This window comes from Mauremys reevesii, linkage group 21, assembly GCF_016161935.1.
Source record: "Mauremys reevesii isolate NIE-2019 linkage group 21, ASM1616193v1, whole genome shotgun sequence".
Classification (NCBI taxonomy): domain Eukaryota; kingdom Metazoa; phylum Chordata; order Testudines; family Geoemydidae; genus Mauremys; species Mauremys reevesii.
The window spans coordinates 7,582,471-7,598,515 of record NC_052643.1 but is presented as its reverse complement, the minus strand read 5'-3'; the positions used below and the strand labels follow the sequence as shown (position 1 = coordinate 7,598,515).

The following is a 16,045-nucleotide window of genomic DNA, read 5'->3' as shown; positions in this document are numbered from 1 at the left end:
TTAGTCTAGGAGCATTATTATTTTTATCTACCCATTATTCTTTCATTATTTTCCCTTAGTTTCTTCTTTTGGCCAGCATTTGCATATCATTTTAAGTTGGGTCGATTGGCACCTGATCACCATTTTGCCGTGCAACAATTAGAGGAGTGGGATCACCTGGCCTACATCAGACCACTGGAAACTCTGGACAACTTTTCAATGCCTGTTTGTTTTACAGAACTGGGAAGTGTGTGCAACATTCTATATTCGATCTTGGATGCTACATTTATGTGAATTGTCGTGTAAATTATCAAAAAATATTTTCCAGTGCAGCAATGTTGGTGGATGTATAGATCAGCAATGCTTCACATATAGCCTTAAAATGCAGGTGTACTTTTTTATGTTAAAATGTTCACTTATTGCTAAGCGTTACATGTATTAATCTGCAGAATCTTGTGGCCTGGGGTGGGAGCAGGGAGAGGGTTCAGCAGATTTCAGTAGTCCCTGCGGTTATGTAAAAATCCACTCTCAGCATGTGGAATACAACATATACAAAATTTCCATAAAGTGTGAAAAATTTCCAGCCGTTTTCCAGTGTTACTGACTATAAGCAGCCCTTTTAACATACAGGCTTTGTAGTGACTTATCAGTCGGAAGGTGTTTATGATTTGGCTTTACTATCTCAGCAGGTGTTGTGATAGATTGGAATCAAAGGCTTTGAAAACAGGATTTCTTTATGAGGTGCGATATGGATAATGATAAAGACATTTCAAAAAGCAAATGCCAAGACTCTGAAAGTGTTAACAGAAAGAAAATGTATGTTGATGGAAACGGTATTAAAGTGTTCACATCTTTACTAACTGGCATTTTGTCATCTGTTGATTTGTTTTCTTTGGCTTTCTTTCTTGCCACTAAATCCGTTCCCATCCCGCAGCATAACCGCTGTTTAGGCCCTTCCACATTCAGAGCAGAACTGTGCTAGGAGCCACATTGCTGCTAGAATGTTTCTGCATGTCGTCGTTTAAATTTTTGACCCATTCTGTCAACCTGAGTTATTTAACACAGGGCTGTATTCTAGACAGAGTTATGCTTTGCAACTCTCTCTCTCTTACAGTTTACGCAAAAATTAAAAAATGCGTAACGTAGCACTGTAGCATGTTCTCATCTGTATTTTGTGCTTCTCTTGTATTCAAGGGGAAGGATGACAAATTCAGAAGGAAGTAAATCAGGGTGAAAAAAGAGCTGGCTGTCCCTGTCTTACCTAGTTACACCAAGTTTGAAACATAACATTTATAAATAGAGTATTTTAAATCATGCAGAACTTTAAATTGCTCTTGTATTTCACTAACATGGACTTAATGTTTTTGGAACAATGTCTCTTCTATTTTGGACATGGTCTTTCCATATAGACTCATAGACTTTAAGGTCAGAAGGGACCATTATGATCATCTAGTCTGACCTCCTGCACAACGCAGGCCACAGAATCTCACCCACCCACTCCTGTATCAAACCGGTGTCTGAGCCATTGAAGTCCTCAAATCATGGTTTAAAGACTTCAAGGTGCAGAGAATCTTTCAGCAAGTGACCCATGCCCCACGCTGCAGAGGAAGGTGAGCCCCCGCCCCCCCCCCCCCGGCTTCTGCCAATCCTCCCTGGAGGAAAATTCCTTCCCAACTCCAAATATGGCAATCAGCTAAACCCTGAGCATGTGGGCAAGACTCACCAGCCAGACACCCAGGAAAGAATTCTCTGTAGTAACTCAAATCCCAGCCCATCGAACATTCCATCACAAGCCATAGGGCATATTTACCGCTAGTAGTGAAAGACGAATTAATTGCCAAAATTAGGCTATCCCATTATATCGTATGTGTAAACTGCATTTATATCTAGAATATTCAACAGTTGAGATGGCTGCAGGCGCCTGGAGATTGATGTAATTCAGCGTTACCTCCAAAACGAGGCGGGCAAACGTGACTGCAAAATTATTGTTAATGTGCATCTGTATTCTGGATATAAGCAATCCTCTTCTGCCCATTCTGTTGTTACTCAGAGTAAAAATAACTTGCATTCAGAACTGAGTGTAGTGGTCATGGTGTAGTCCAGAGTATATGTGGACTGAAATGCAAACTCTTGCCCTTTGGCCATAGTAATTATTGCTCTTCAAGGTTCCTTTTAAGATGAAGTAGCTCCTCCCTTGTTTTTCAGGGGAGACAGGATTTTTTGGCAGCCATTCTCTGTGTTCTTCAGCAGCAACACATATGTGTAGAGTGTTTGTTTTTTCTAGTGGTGGGTATTTACGCACAGCCAGTTGCAATTTGATATGTTGATTTCAGACTTTGAGGGAATTTTTGATCTTCAATGACCAGTGATTTTTGTTAAATATTATCCCTGGTTCTTGGTGTAGAGAAGTGTGTTCTGTACTTATAAATGATCCAGAGCACTGTTTGAGAGAGAGAATTATTAACTGAGATTCACATATTGAGTTATGGCATGCTCTGCATCCCATTGAAGCCTTACTATTTTAGTTGGGGTATCCCTTTGAGACAGCAGCACCTTGGTAAAGCTGGTAATGTTTACTGATCTTCTGCAGCTCCAGTTTTAGGAAAAGATGGAGATTGATCCCCCCAGCATGTGTGCTGCTTCCATCTCTCAAAAAATCACCATCAGCAGAGGATGCGATTTACAGCAGCTTCTTGCATATTCATAGAATCATAGAATATCAGGGTTGGAAGGGACCTCAGGAGGTCATCTAGTCCAACCCCCTGCTCAAAGCAGGACCAATTAGCAAAGTCCACGTCAGCATAAATACTGTAGATTGTTTTGAGGCTGTTCTCCTGGTCTGAGCTATAAAATGTTAGGGATAAATAGAGAGGGTGCTACTTTTTCCTAAATACTGTTTAAGTTCATCTGACACAGATTGATTTCTAGACTTCTAGGGACAGCTCCTCAGTTAAGTTCATAACTGTCAAGGTGGGTTAAACACTGGAATAAATTGCCTAGGCTGGTTGTGGAATCTCATCTCTGGAGATATTTAAGAGTAGGTTAGATAAATGTCTATCCAGGATGGTCTAGACAGTATTTGATCCTGCCATGAGGGCAAGGGACTGGACTTGATGTCCTCTCAAGGTCCCTTCCAGTCCTAGAATCTATGAATAATGTAAATCAGTGGAACTATATTGATTTACATCAGCTGAGGATCTGGCCCAAAGTTAGTAATGTAGGATTTCTTGAATCTATGAGGTTAGATAGTGTAATGGTGGGCAAGCAGTCGGTGCACCCACCCTGTTGCCATCAGAATCCTGGATGAGTGGCAGGAGAGAGAACGGAAACACAATTGATATTAACCGAATGTGGCACGGAAAATCAAAATACGCAAATTGTGGCCATTCCCCTTTTTGACCTTTGTCATTGTAGGCAGTGTAGCTGTTCTTCATCTGTTTCTTTCATTCAGTTTTCTCTGGCATCCTCCTTTTGCAATTCTTTTTATGCATATACATATATATTTAGTTCTACTTTTCATTTATTCTTTAGTCATTTGTTTCCATTTCACTTTCCCTGTGTTTCATTCCTGTATCTTTCTTGTTTAGACCAAGTGGAGGATCCAGCTGGCAGTAGCAGCCATGTAGGACCCTTCAGGAACCTGATGGTAAGTGCACGTGTGTACTTATACTCAGGCTTCCACCAGGTTCAATACTGTATTTTTCCCCTCTGTGGTCTTCTGCTGGTCTTGAAGTCTTAAACTACCAGAAAATTAAGGGGCAAAAATCCATTAGCTAATCATTGGTATCAGTTCTTATTAGTGCTGTGGCTATTGCTTTTTGCTTGGAAATGTGTTGGATAATATATGCGAGTCTTTGAGAGTTGTGTTACTTGAACACTTCTATAAGCAGACCAGAACCTGAAAAAGGCAAGATGTGGCTAACTGCTGTATGTGTATTTGAAAAAAAAAATAAACACCCTGTTGAAAAGCAATAGATATTTCCGTTACTCCTTGGAAATTGATCTGACTAATCTAAAATTATATATACATGCAAGTCAGCTTGTTGGCTATTCTGAGTAAAAGCAAGTAGGTGCCAGATGAATCTTCTCTCAAAAATATTTGTTTAAAGGCCATGAACTTGAAAATGTTCCAAGTATATCAACTAGGGTTTGTTTGTTTTTTTTAAAGCAGGAGGCTTTTCTAGAGGGGGCTTGGAAATTACCTTCTTTTCATCCTGGTATTGAGAGAGGAATTTTTAGTAGCCCATAAGCAACTAGATGCATTAATTTTAGCCCTAAGTAAATAACTTCAGTTATGAAGACTGCTCTTCTTTTGTTTTCTCAGGTCATAGTGGTAGTTTGGGGATTACATTTTTGGTAGTGTATTGTATAAATGGATGAAACTTGGGAAAGTTTGCATTCTCTTTATCACTTAAATACAAAAGAAAAGCCCTTGTGATGATGTAGAAAACTATTTACTTAGCCCCTTAATCTTAGACATGCATTGTGATAATTCTCAGAAGTGAAGAGTTAGTTGTGTTCCCGTTTCAAAGGTTTTATAGCAGTCATATTAGAAGTGGCAGTATAGGTTTAAAAGTGCCCAGTGACCTGTTCCACACTGTTCTAGAAATAGTTTGTCTACTATAGCTCCAGCTGCCACAGCATGTAGGGCAGGCAAAATATAGTCCTCAACCACCACCGGATTTGAAGTGAAGGTGAGGCTCCTAGAGATTTCAGGTCCTGAAAGAGAGAGAGGTGTGTGTGAGAGAGAGAGAGAGAGAAAGACTGTGGGTCAGAAGACCTCAGAACACTACATGTCTTGGCGTTTGGACCAGGAGACCCAATTTTTCTCTTCACCCCCACTCCAGCTTCACCAGAAGGTGAGAGAAGGAACTGTGGAATTTTGCCTGTGCTCTCAAAATTCAATTATTGGGTTTCAACCCATACGTTGTTCAAAGCCCATTACAGGCAGTGTCCAAAGGATATATAATGGCACTTGGTGCGTACAGTGGTTTCTAGAATCTATTGCAGTGAACATTTGAGCCTTTAAGAACGTACTGAAACTTTATATTTTTTACCTTTTGGTCCCAGAGGTACGGTTGCATCAATTAAACTTGCTGTAAGCTTCAGCAGGGATGACAGGTGTATTAGCACAGATATTTGGATGTGTACAGCTCTGAAGCCCTTTGTGCGCAGATAGGGAATTGCATTAAAGATCCTGGCTGTGGCTCCTTTTCTTTCAAAGGTTATCAGAGGTTCTGACTAATGGCATATAATATTGAATTGCGGAGCTTGGCAGGTAAAGATGCACAGAGAAACTCATTACAGTCAGTCGGAGCATCAGAAAGCATGCTGAAACTTCTGATTAGTCTCCAGCTACATTTTCCCAGCACTTGATAATGATGCCCAATTTCAGGTCGGTGTGACAGGGAAGTTCTTAGAGACAAAACATTACAGTATTTAGGGGTAAGATGAGGTATAAAGCTGCTCAGTTGAGAGAGAGCATTGCATATAGTAATGTATGATCCAGAGATGGCCAAAAAAAATATTGTAACATATAGTGATCTCTTCATCTGATAGAAATCTGTTAAGGTAAAAGAAAACAAGAAAATATCCAAAAATGGAATGAAACACAGTTATAAAGCTATATAGAGAAGTGGAGAAATGCTGGACAACTAATTAAACTTATGTTTGTCAAAGAAGAGGGAGAAACTATAAAATTAGTTCATACATCAATGGTGTCCAAATAAAAACTAGTAATTCTTATTTTCTCTAGTGTGAAGCTGAGCTTTTTGATCTTTAAACTTTTTTGTAGGAAGGTTAGCATGCTTCAAACATTTCAGTAGGAATGGAGAGGAAAATCTTACAGGTATTTTGCACATCTTTTACTGAAAGAGTAAAGGAATAATCTCAGATTTAAGTTCAAAACAGTTCATGTAAGGCAAGTCCAGTGGCTTGTTAGGTAGGAGAGTGTGCTGCTAAGTGAGAGACATGGATTCCACAATACATTTCACATCTATGGCCGGAAGGCCATGATTAGAAAGGTAATGTTTTGTGTCTGAGAGATCTGGCAGAGGATGTATTACTTCTTTTGTAGAGGTACCATTCTAGCAGCTGGGGTAGGCAGAAGTGTACATTTTCAGAAGAGAGTGCTGTTTTTAGGGCTTGCATACAATTGAAAGTTAATTCAGATTAAGGTAGGGTGTGCATTTAAAGTACCGTAGCTAGTGCTGAATAACTCCATATGTTGACAATCTTATTTTGGAATAAGAATTCCTTGTTCCTGTTTCACTTAATGCACTTTTGAATAACTCCACATGTTGACAAGCCATTAGCTGCAAGGGAAATATGTAGCATACATCAATGTATCAGAAGTGTGAGATTTTTTCAAGGATGGAAAGTTTACCCAGAATGAAGATGTAAACATACATTTTTCCACCCCACATATATCTGTGAGAGCCCATCTCTTACCCTTTGAATATCATAGAATTGGATGAAGAGAGACCATAGGAGCAGGAGGAAAACTCTGGAGAATATACCCTCAAAGCTAATTTGTAAATGAAGTTTCTATGCATCTTTCAAATCATTGGCTAAGTCTTCTGATAATTCCATATTTGGGCCCTTTTTTCCCCAGAAGGCCTCCCTTTGCAGATGGTACACACACAAATGGAGAGCAGCATATTGGCTATAGTTACAAAGTTATATCTGACCTACATTTCTTTTCTTGCTACAGCTTCTTGGACAGAGAATTTCTCTGTATTCTTTTCTATCTCACCTTAGCTATTTCTCAGGGAGAGAATTGTCTTCTCATCTGTAGTAAGCATGTCTGGTTCTTAAGCTTTCATGATAGGTCTTACTTTGTAAACAATTCCCTCCCCCCTTCCCCCATTCTCAACTTTGTGAAGTGTATCAGCATGTGCTGCCCAAAGGTTACATGCAGCATTCCCGAGTGAGGCCTAACCAATGTCTGATAGAGCAGACTAGCTACCTGACTTGCTTTCTGGTATTGTTGCTTTAGTATTTTCTGGTTTTGTGTCAGCATTGCATTATTCGTGTATAGTATGTTCATCGTCCCTATCTTTCTGTAATTCTGCTCACTAACAACTATTACCCAATTTTATATTGGATTACTCTTTATGTAAACCACTTTATAGTTACCTTTATTGAATTTCATTGATTTAATCTTTTTGTCCAGTTTGTAAAAAACATACTGTATTTTAATATTTTCTTTTGGCATGTTTATGATCCCTCTGCTTTTTGTATCACTCTCTTCCAAGTCATGGTTGAAAAGAGATGTAGAATTATTTTGAAAACCTACATAGAAGTATATGGAACCCAGAATGGCACCCACATAGAATACCAATTGACAGCACTTCCCAAATTGACACTAAGCATTAATGAGTGCAGTGGCAGTGTAGCCATGTTGATCCCATGATGCTAGAGAGAGAGAGAAGGTGAGTGAGGTAATATCTTTTATTGGACCAACTTCTGTGGTGAGAGAGACACCTGAAGAAGAGCTCTGTGTGAGCTCAAAAGCTGCTCTCTCACCAACAAAAGTTGGTCCAATAAAAGATATTGCCTCACCCACCTTATCTCATAAAATTGGCTCAGATACCATTATTGCATAATATCATCCTTTATAGAAGTCTTGTTTGTCTAGTATACCTATGAAGATGTCAGCTACCTGTATCTGATGAGTTAGTTGAGTGACACTGCATTTCCTTTATCCTCTTTGTGCTCAGTCAGTGAGAGAAAACTAGTTCAGCTTGTTTATGTTTCTGACAAACTCATCTTACCTTGTACCAATCATTTCATTTTCCTCCAGGCATTTACACGCTTATTGCTTTATCAATTCTAGTGACAGAACAGGTATCAAGATTAAATTTGCTGAACTGTTAATTTCTTGCAAGTCACCTTATTTTCCTTTGTTCTATGCTTTGCCCTTTAGCAATCTTTTTGCATACACTTAATGTACCCTTTGAATGTTGCTATCCTTTTTATTGAGGATGTGCCATTCATGTTCCTCAGGAAAATGCAGTAATTATTCAAAAATGTGGAGTTTTTCCGAGGGCTGGGTTTTGAATTTTGTCACCCCAAAAAAATTTAAAAAATTGTTGAGCAGCAGTAGACACTTTTTTAAATTTATTTTTCAGGGAAGAAAAAGGAGTGTAAAAACAAGGGGAAAAAGGCAATAGATACAAAGCCGAGAAAGACTGATTTGGATTTTACTTCCACAGATATGAGGGAGTCTAAAGAAGGTAAGATTTTTTTCAGTTATCTCATATGAATTTCCTTAGGTATCATATTGAATTAAAGGAGGACACACACAGAGACTAGCAGCACTATAAAAATGTTCATACTGCGTGCCCAGCTACCTTGTAGTGTTAAATAACTTGAAGTTACTAGTTTTACGTTCTGAGAAGTATGTCATATGTTCACACCTTGTACAGTACAGAAGAGTTAGCTTAGTACAGAAATTAAACATAAAATCCCGAACCCTCAGATGGAACATAATAAAGAAGTCCTTATTTTAAATTTAAGTCTTCTGAAACTTAGAATTAGGATCAAGATGTAGTACCAAATGACTTAGGGAATCATGGTATAATTTTATGATATAGCCACTGGCTGCCCGAGCCCTTTGCCCAGCCATTTGAATTGCTATACAATGGAATAAAACAAAGCGCGGTGTAATGCAAACAGAATAGAATTTTTAGAGGTGGTATTTTAACACACACAACGATTGATGCAGTCTACCTTAAAGGTGACCTGCAGACCATATTTTTCAAAATTGGCTTCTGCCCTTTTTCACTTTGTGATGTATATTTTAAAGGCCTGAAGGATCTTTTTAAGATTTTTTCCTGATTGTTTTTTTGGTTTAGAAATATCAGGAATGTAAAGTCTGTCTTCCCTGGCTTTGTTGTTGGACCAGTGGGAGGTATAATTGAAGGAGGTAAGGGCAGCATGTAACTACTGGCTTCATTCAAGATCTTTTTCCTCCAACTACCCTCTGAGCAACCCACTAAAAAATATTAATTCTGGGAATCTGACACCATCTCCCCACCCCATGCCCCAGCATTCCCAAGCTAGACACATAAAGGAGGTAGAGGTATTTTTGCCTTAACTGCACAGCTGCTCTGCTGACACACTCTGCTTGTGCACATCATCATCAGGATAGCTGCATTCCCTTCATCAGTAGGTATTGATGATGTCTGAAGGCAGGTAAATGAAACTGGCATACAAAGGTGCCTTCAGAGCCAGTTTACAGCAGCAAATGATGCTCAGAGTGTATCTGATTCAAAAGAGGATGGTCTGTGCCTGTGGGGATTCTCCCGCTACTCAGGAAACAGAATTTAGAAAATGAAAAATAACAAATTGAATCCAATAATATGTTTTACAATGTGTTTAAAAAAACCAAACCCAGATTGGTTTATTATAAACAAAATTCAAAGTAATTTTAATTTTCAGCCAAACTCTAAAACTTATTTGACTGAATATTTTAGATGTGTGTCCAGGCAGAGTTCAAATTTAAGATCTTGTTGCCCTAAGTTTTAAAAATGGTGACAAAAGTCAGTTAACTTCATCTGAGATTTTTTGTTTCAATACCCAAAAATACACAGTGAAAACCCTGCTCTCTTTCTTGGAAGAGGCTTAGCTGGCCACAATGTTAGCAGTAATTCTGAGTTTCTCAGTGTATTGAATGCAGTCCCTTACATGTTGGCCAAAAAATTGCAAACAGGAAAATGTGAATACAGGTTTTAATTCTAAACACTACATTTTAACAACAGGAAACAGTAGCATTCTAGTACTCCTAAATATTGAGCATATTGGTGATGGGGGGCGGGGACAGGGGGAAATGAAATTATTATATTGTGGAAAATTTGCTAAATTCACTAATGCTTTTCCTTCTCTTCCTCCTTTTCTTTTTCTTAGACCATAAAGAGGAAGATGAAAAGCCATCTGTTTCTGCTGTGCTGTCACTGGAACAAACAGCTGTGATTCAGGAGATGGTAAATCAAGATGTTCTTCCAAAACTAATGATCCCCAGTCCTACCAGTGAGCCACAAACAATGCCTGAAGATAAACCAGGAGCAATAACTTGTGGATCAGATGATTTGGAAGAGGAGGAGGAAGAAGAAGAAGAGGAGGAAGAAGAAGAAGAGGAGGAAGATGAAGAGGAAGTGGAAGATGCTAATTTACCTGAAGAAAGCCCTGGAAAAGAGCCTACAGCTGTATGTGACGAGAAGCTAGAATCTATGGAGGAACAAAAAAGCATATCGGAAGAATCTCTAGAGAGCTCCCCGAAGAAAACACCGGTTGTAAAAATTCCTAAAGCAAAAGGTGTATCTAATGGTGACCTCCAGGAAACATTTATGTTTCCCTGTCAGCATTGTGAGAGGAAGTTTACAACAAAGCAAGGACTTGAACGCCACATGCATATTCATATATCTAGTGTCAATCATGCTTTCAAATGCCGATACTGTGGGAAAGCCTTTGGCACTCAAATTAATCGGCGAAGGCATGAGCGGCGTCATGAAGCAGGGCCAAAAAGGAAACCATTCTTAACACTAACTTCGGCCCCGCAGTCTGATGATGTTGCTGATGGACAGACATTTGCAGAGGACGGTCTTAAAGATGAATTAAATGTTTCCAATCTTGTGCAAGACTTTGCAGTCTTGGATTCTGAGAAGGTCTCCCAAGAAATGTCAAATTCTACCTTTGTTGAGAACAAGGAACCCAAAGAATTGCATCCTTGCAAATATTGTAAAAAGGTTTTTGGAACGCATACAAACATGCGTAGGCACCAGCGTAGGGTTCATGAGCGTCATCTTATTCCCAAAGGTGTCAGGAGAAAAGGATTCATTCTTGAAGAACCGCAACTTCAAACCGAGCAGGCCCAACCAGCCCAGAGTGTGTATATAGCAAGTACAGAATTAGAAGAGGATGGTGAAGCCGATGACATATATATTATGGATATTTCCAGCAATATCTCAGAAAATTTAAATTACTATATTGATGGTAAAATTCAGTCCAACAGTAGCACTAGCAATTGTGATGTGATTGAGATGGAATCCAATTCTGCAGACCTGTATGGAATAAATTGTTTACTTAGTCCAGTCACAGTGGAAATTTCTCAAAATTTAAAGTCTACACACACACACATGACTGATCTTCCTAAGGAGCCTTCTAGCGGTGGAAGCAATGAATCCAAAAAGAGGAGAACAACCAGCCCTCCTCTTTTACCCAAAATAAAAACTGAAATAGATCCAGAACCTATAACTCCTTCATGTTCGTTAAATCTTCCTCTTAGCATTTCAACAGCTGAGAGCTTACCTTTTCATAAAGAAAAAAGTGTTTATTTGTCATCCAAGTTGAAACAACTTCTTCAGACACAGGATAGTAATAAGATAACTCCAGCAGCAACTGAAATCCCTAAATTAGGTCCTTCTGCTACATCTTCACCCATTTTGCCTTCAGTATCTAGTAGGTTTAAAAGGAGAACCAGCTCTCCTCCCAGTTCTCCACAGCATAGTCCAGCGCTTCGAGACTTCGGTAAACAAGGTGATGGAAAAACCATGTGGAATGATACAGTTCTAGGTTCAAAGATGCCAAAATTAGAAAGTCACAGCAACTCACCTGTATGGAGCTTATGTGGGCGGGAGGAAAGACAGACTATGAGTCCTCTGAGTTTTGATGACTATAAAATATCTAAGGAATGGACAGCAACTCCAACTTTTGGTAGTGTGTGCAACCAGCAGCCATTGGATTTATCTAGTGGTGTAAAACAAAGGTCTGATGTCAAAAGCAAGACTCAGGTTCCTTGGGAATCAGTGTTAGATCTAAGTGTGCATAAGAAGCCATATAGTGACTCTGAAGTTAAGGAATGCAAAGAAAATAATTCAGTGCAGCCAACATGTAGTGGTATTAAAAAGAAGAAACCAACCACATGCATGTTGCAAAAAGTTCTGCTGAATGAATATAACGGAACAGATGTAGCTACTGAAAGCACACCAGATTTGACTTTGAATAGAAGCCCAAGTCCATGTATATCATCAGTACCCCTGACAGAACCTGATGTTGATCCTGGTCTGTCAGCACCTACTGTTGAGTCCCCTTCTCATAGTTCCCCTGCTTCCCCTTTACCTCAGACATCTGCTATATCCTCCTTGTGTCAGCTGCCCCCTCTTCTAACGCCAACAAATCCTTCCTCCCCACCACCTTGTCCTCCTTTGTTAACACTTGCTACGCAACCCCCTCCACTCCTTCCTACTATTCCTTTACCACTACCAGATGCCTCTGCCAGTGTCACTCCCACTCCTTCGTGCCCATCACCACTCTGTAACACTGCTACACAGTCCCCACTTCCAATTCTTTCACCTACAGTTTCTCCCTCTCCATCTCCTGTTCCTTCTGTTGAACTTTTTACTACTGCTTCACCTGGTCCTCCAAACCTCTCCTCCTCCTCATCCTCCTCCTCATCTTCATCCTCATCTTCCTCTTCTTTCTCCTCTTCCTCCTCCTCTTCCTTTTCCTCCTCCACCTCCTCCTCCTCCTCTTCATCATCTCCTTCTCCTCCTCCTCTTTCAGTAGTTTCTTCTGTTGTTTCCCCTGCTGATCATCTGGAAAGTACTCTCCCCATAATAGCTTTTAAACAAGAGGAAATGGAAAGTGAGCACCTGAAGCCAAGAGAAGATCCAGAGACTTCAAGTGAAGCAGATGTAGTTCAGGAAACGTTCAATAAAAGCTTTGTGTGCAATGTCTGTGAATCACCTTTTCTTTCTATTAAAGACCTAACTAAGCATTTATCTGTTCATGCTGAAGAATGGCCCTTCAAATGTGAATTCTGTGTACAGCTGTTTAGAGAAAAAACTGACTTGTCAGAACATCGCTTTTTGCTTCATGGAGTAGGAAATATCTTTGTATGCTCAGTTTGTAAAAAGGAATTTGCCTTTTTGTGCAATTTGCAACAACATCAGCGAGATCTCCATCCAGACAAAGAATGCACACATCATGAGTTTGAAAGTGGGACTCTAAGACCCCAGAATTTTACAGATCCCAGTAAGGCAAGTGTAGAACATATGCAAAGCCTACCAGAAGTTTCCTTGGAACCTTCAAAAGAAGAAGAGGATGAAGATCTAAATGACTCCTCTGAAGAGCTTTATACTACCATAAAAATAATGGCGTCTGGAGTAAAGTCAAAAGATCCAGATGTTCGTTTGGGCCTCAATCAACACTATCCGAGCTTTAAACCACCTCCATTTCAGTATCATCACCGAAATCCTATGGGTATTGGAGCCACTGCTACAAATTTCACTACCCATAATATTCCACAGACCTTTACTACTGCCATTCGTTGTACAAAATGTGGGAAAAGCGTTGATAACATGCCTGAATTACACAAACACATCTTGGCATGTGCCTCTGCCAGCGACAAAAAGAGATACACGCCCAAAAAAAATCCAGTACCACTGAAGCATACTGTGCAGCCTAAAAATGGCATGGTCATTATAGCTGGCACTGGGAAAAATGCCTTCAGACGAATGGGACAACCTAAAAGACTTAATTTCAATGTTGAGATTAGCAAATTGTCTTCTAATAAGCTAAAACTAAGTGCATTGAAGAAGAAAAATCAGCTTGTCCAAAAAGCAATCTTGCAAAAAAAGAAATCTGCACAGCAGAAGGCAGACTTGAAAAATAGTGTATCTGAGTCAGACTCTCACATCTGCCCCTACTGTAATAGAGAATTCACTTATATTGGAAGTTTGAACAAACATGCATCTTATAGTTGTCCCAAAAAACCCATCTCCCCTTCCTCTAAAAAAAAGTCATCCAAAAAAAGTGGGAGCTTCTCATCATCTGCAAGTGGCGATAAAGGCAACAACCAGCGCAGACGAACGGCAGATGCGGAGATAAAAATGCAGAGTATGCAGGCTCACTTGGGCAAGACGAGAGCACGAACCTCAGGACCTGTGCAGATTCAGCTGCCTACTGCATCCTTCAAATCAAAGCAAAATGTAAAATTTATACCTCCAATTAGATCCAAAAAGCCAAGTCCCTCTTCAGTGTTAAGGAACTCCAGCCCTGTAAGAGTGGCCAAAATGACTCACATTGAGGGGAAAAAAACTAAAGTGGTAGCCAAGAATAATTCTGGAATCTCAAGCAAAACATCCCAGAAACTGCATGTCAGAATACAAAGGAATAAAGCCGTTTTGCCAAGTAAGTCTGCAGTGGCAAACAAGAAAAAGACAGACAGGTTCAGTGTAAAATCTAGAGAGAGGGTTGGAGGACCTATCACTCGGAGCTTACAGCAGGCAGCTAATGCAGACACAATAGAAAACAAGAGAGAAGAGAGCAGTACAAAACAAGAACTAAAAGACTTCAGGTAAGCTTTTAGCTTCAAGTTTGAGTAAAACAGCCACATGTTGCGTATGAGCTTTTCAGTTCCCTGGTCTTTTTAGAATTTTTCTCAAATTTTAAGATAAAGAAGGTCGAGCTTTGCAAAACTTGCAGCTGGATCTGTTGCTCAGTCATGCTGAGCTACATTGCACATACTTCATCTCTGCATTTTGTCAAATCACACCATGAGATCATCCACAGAGAGATGGAGCAAACTGAATTGGAAAGCCTGGCAAACATATTTAACAAAATTTGTATGTCATTGGATAACATGACCTTGCTACAACATATAATGTGCAGTCAAACACAGTGATCATAGATTTAATACATAGTGGTTCTGTAAGTTAAGAATCATGACTGAATTCCTCCATTATTTATCCAAATATTTTGGATCAGCTATTGTTTATGTATTGCCTTCATAACATAAAGAATAATACAAGAGTATAATGGAAAAAATAAATAGAGATAGTAATAATACAATGGGTTGGTCAAAATCTATTAACTACTTGCCTCAGTATATAATTAAGGGCAAAATTACCTACTCCACGTTTAGCTACCGGTTAGAATGGGAACTCATCAGGCCCAAAATTTGTCAGCAAGTTGAGCCTGAGCAGAAGTATTCTCCCTTATTCTCCACAAAACATAGCAGAAACCTCTCAGAAGGTTTTTGGGAGACTGGATAACTCAGGCTTCCCCACTCTACATGGCATTTTCTGCCAGCAAACCAGTGGGGAAATCCTAGGTGGAAATTCATATGGCTTCCTGGTCCAAACCTCAATCCCTCCAGAGGAGTTGTGAGGTAGGTATTGACAGGGATTCATGGTCGGCATGGTATCTAATGGACTCCTAGGCATATGAGGCTACATAGGTCCTAGGCATATTGCACAAGGGTCTAGCCTTCTGCATAGGTGCTTCTGAGATCATTGGGATCTCCATCGTTTGGAGATCTCTTATCCTTTAAAGCTGTTTAGCCCCTTCGATCCTGGAGTGGATAATGTGGTTGCATATTTACAGCCTCAAGGCCACTGAGTTTTCCTGCTCAATACTACTTCAGTTCTTTTAGCAGTGCCTCCCTCTTTGGGTGATTATAGTAAACATCAGATGTGGTTGACAGAAACTGCCTGATCTTACATTTTTTCTTCCCAAATTAACTGTTCCAAAACTCATATGGGGGGAGAGCTGTCTTTTTCTGTTTTTGTTATTTGAGGGTTTTTTTTCCTGGTTGCAGTACAGTGCTTGTGATTAAACAATAATGCAGACCTTTAATTTTTAATGATTCTTTGGAAGAAATACTTTGCCTGAAAGTACAAGTTTCAACACAGGTGCATAATTCCAGTGGGCAAAAGGGGAAATAGACTCCAGTTACTTTGAACTATCAACAAATAAAATCAATACACACACAAGAAAGAGAAGCAGAAAAAAGGTTTTGAATTTGTCAGCCAATAATACAGAAAAATGTCTTCAAAGAGCAAGAGAAACCAGCTAGCCCTAATTATCTCACTACATCAATGTCTCTGTCTTAAAGAGCGGTCTGTAAAACCGTTCTTAGTAACCAAGGATTTTGCATGAGACATTATACTGGAAATCAGTAGAATTTGGAGCCAGAGATGTATATCCTTGCATCCAGATTAGCTATTTAATAATGTACATGGAAAAAAAGTGATGCTTTGCACATTTCAAAGTGTTCATGGCG

The 16,045-nt window shown here is 39.6% G+C and overlaps 1 protein-coding gene across 12 annotated transcripts in view; it reads left to right on the top strand.

Annotated features, from left to right (window-relative positions):
- Nucleotides 1–16,045, top strand: part of PRDM2 (PR/SET domain 2) — a 126,453-nt gene that overhangs the window by 83,254 nt on the left and 27,154 nt on the right. For 10 of the 12 annotated variants that reach the window (XR_005590301.1, XM_039508700.1, XM_039508702.1 and 7 more), the window contains 2 exons: nucleotides 8,112–8,216; nucleotides 9,889–14,338. Coding sequence is in view for 11 of the 12 variants with exons in the window: in XM_039508700.1 (XP_039364634.1) it covers nucleotides 8,112–8,216; nucleotides 9,889–14,338 (4,555 nt within the window). In the remaining variant the exon portion in view is untranslated. Of the gene's footprint in view, nucleotides 1–143; nucleotides 796–3,566; nucleotides 3,626–8,111; nucleotides 8,217–9,888; nucleotides 14,339–16,045 lie in introns of those variants that run through there. The other 2 variants (XM_039508710.1, XM_039508709.1) reach the window with 2 other exon arrangements.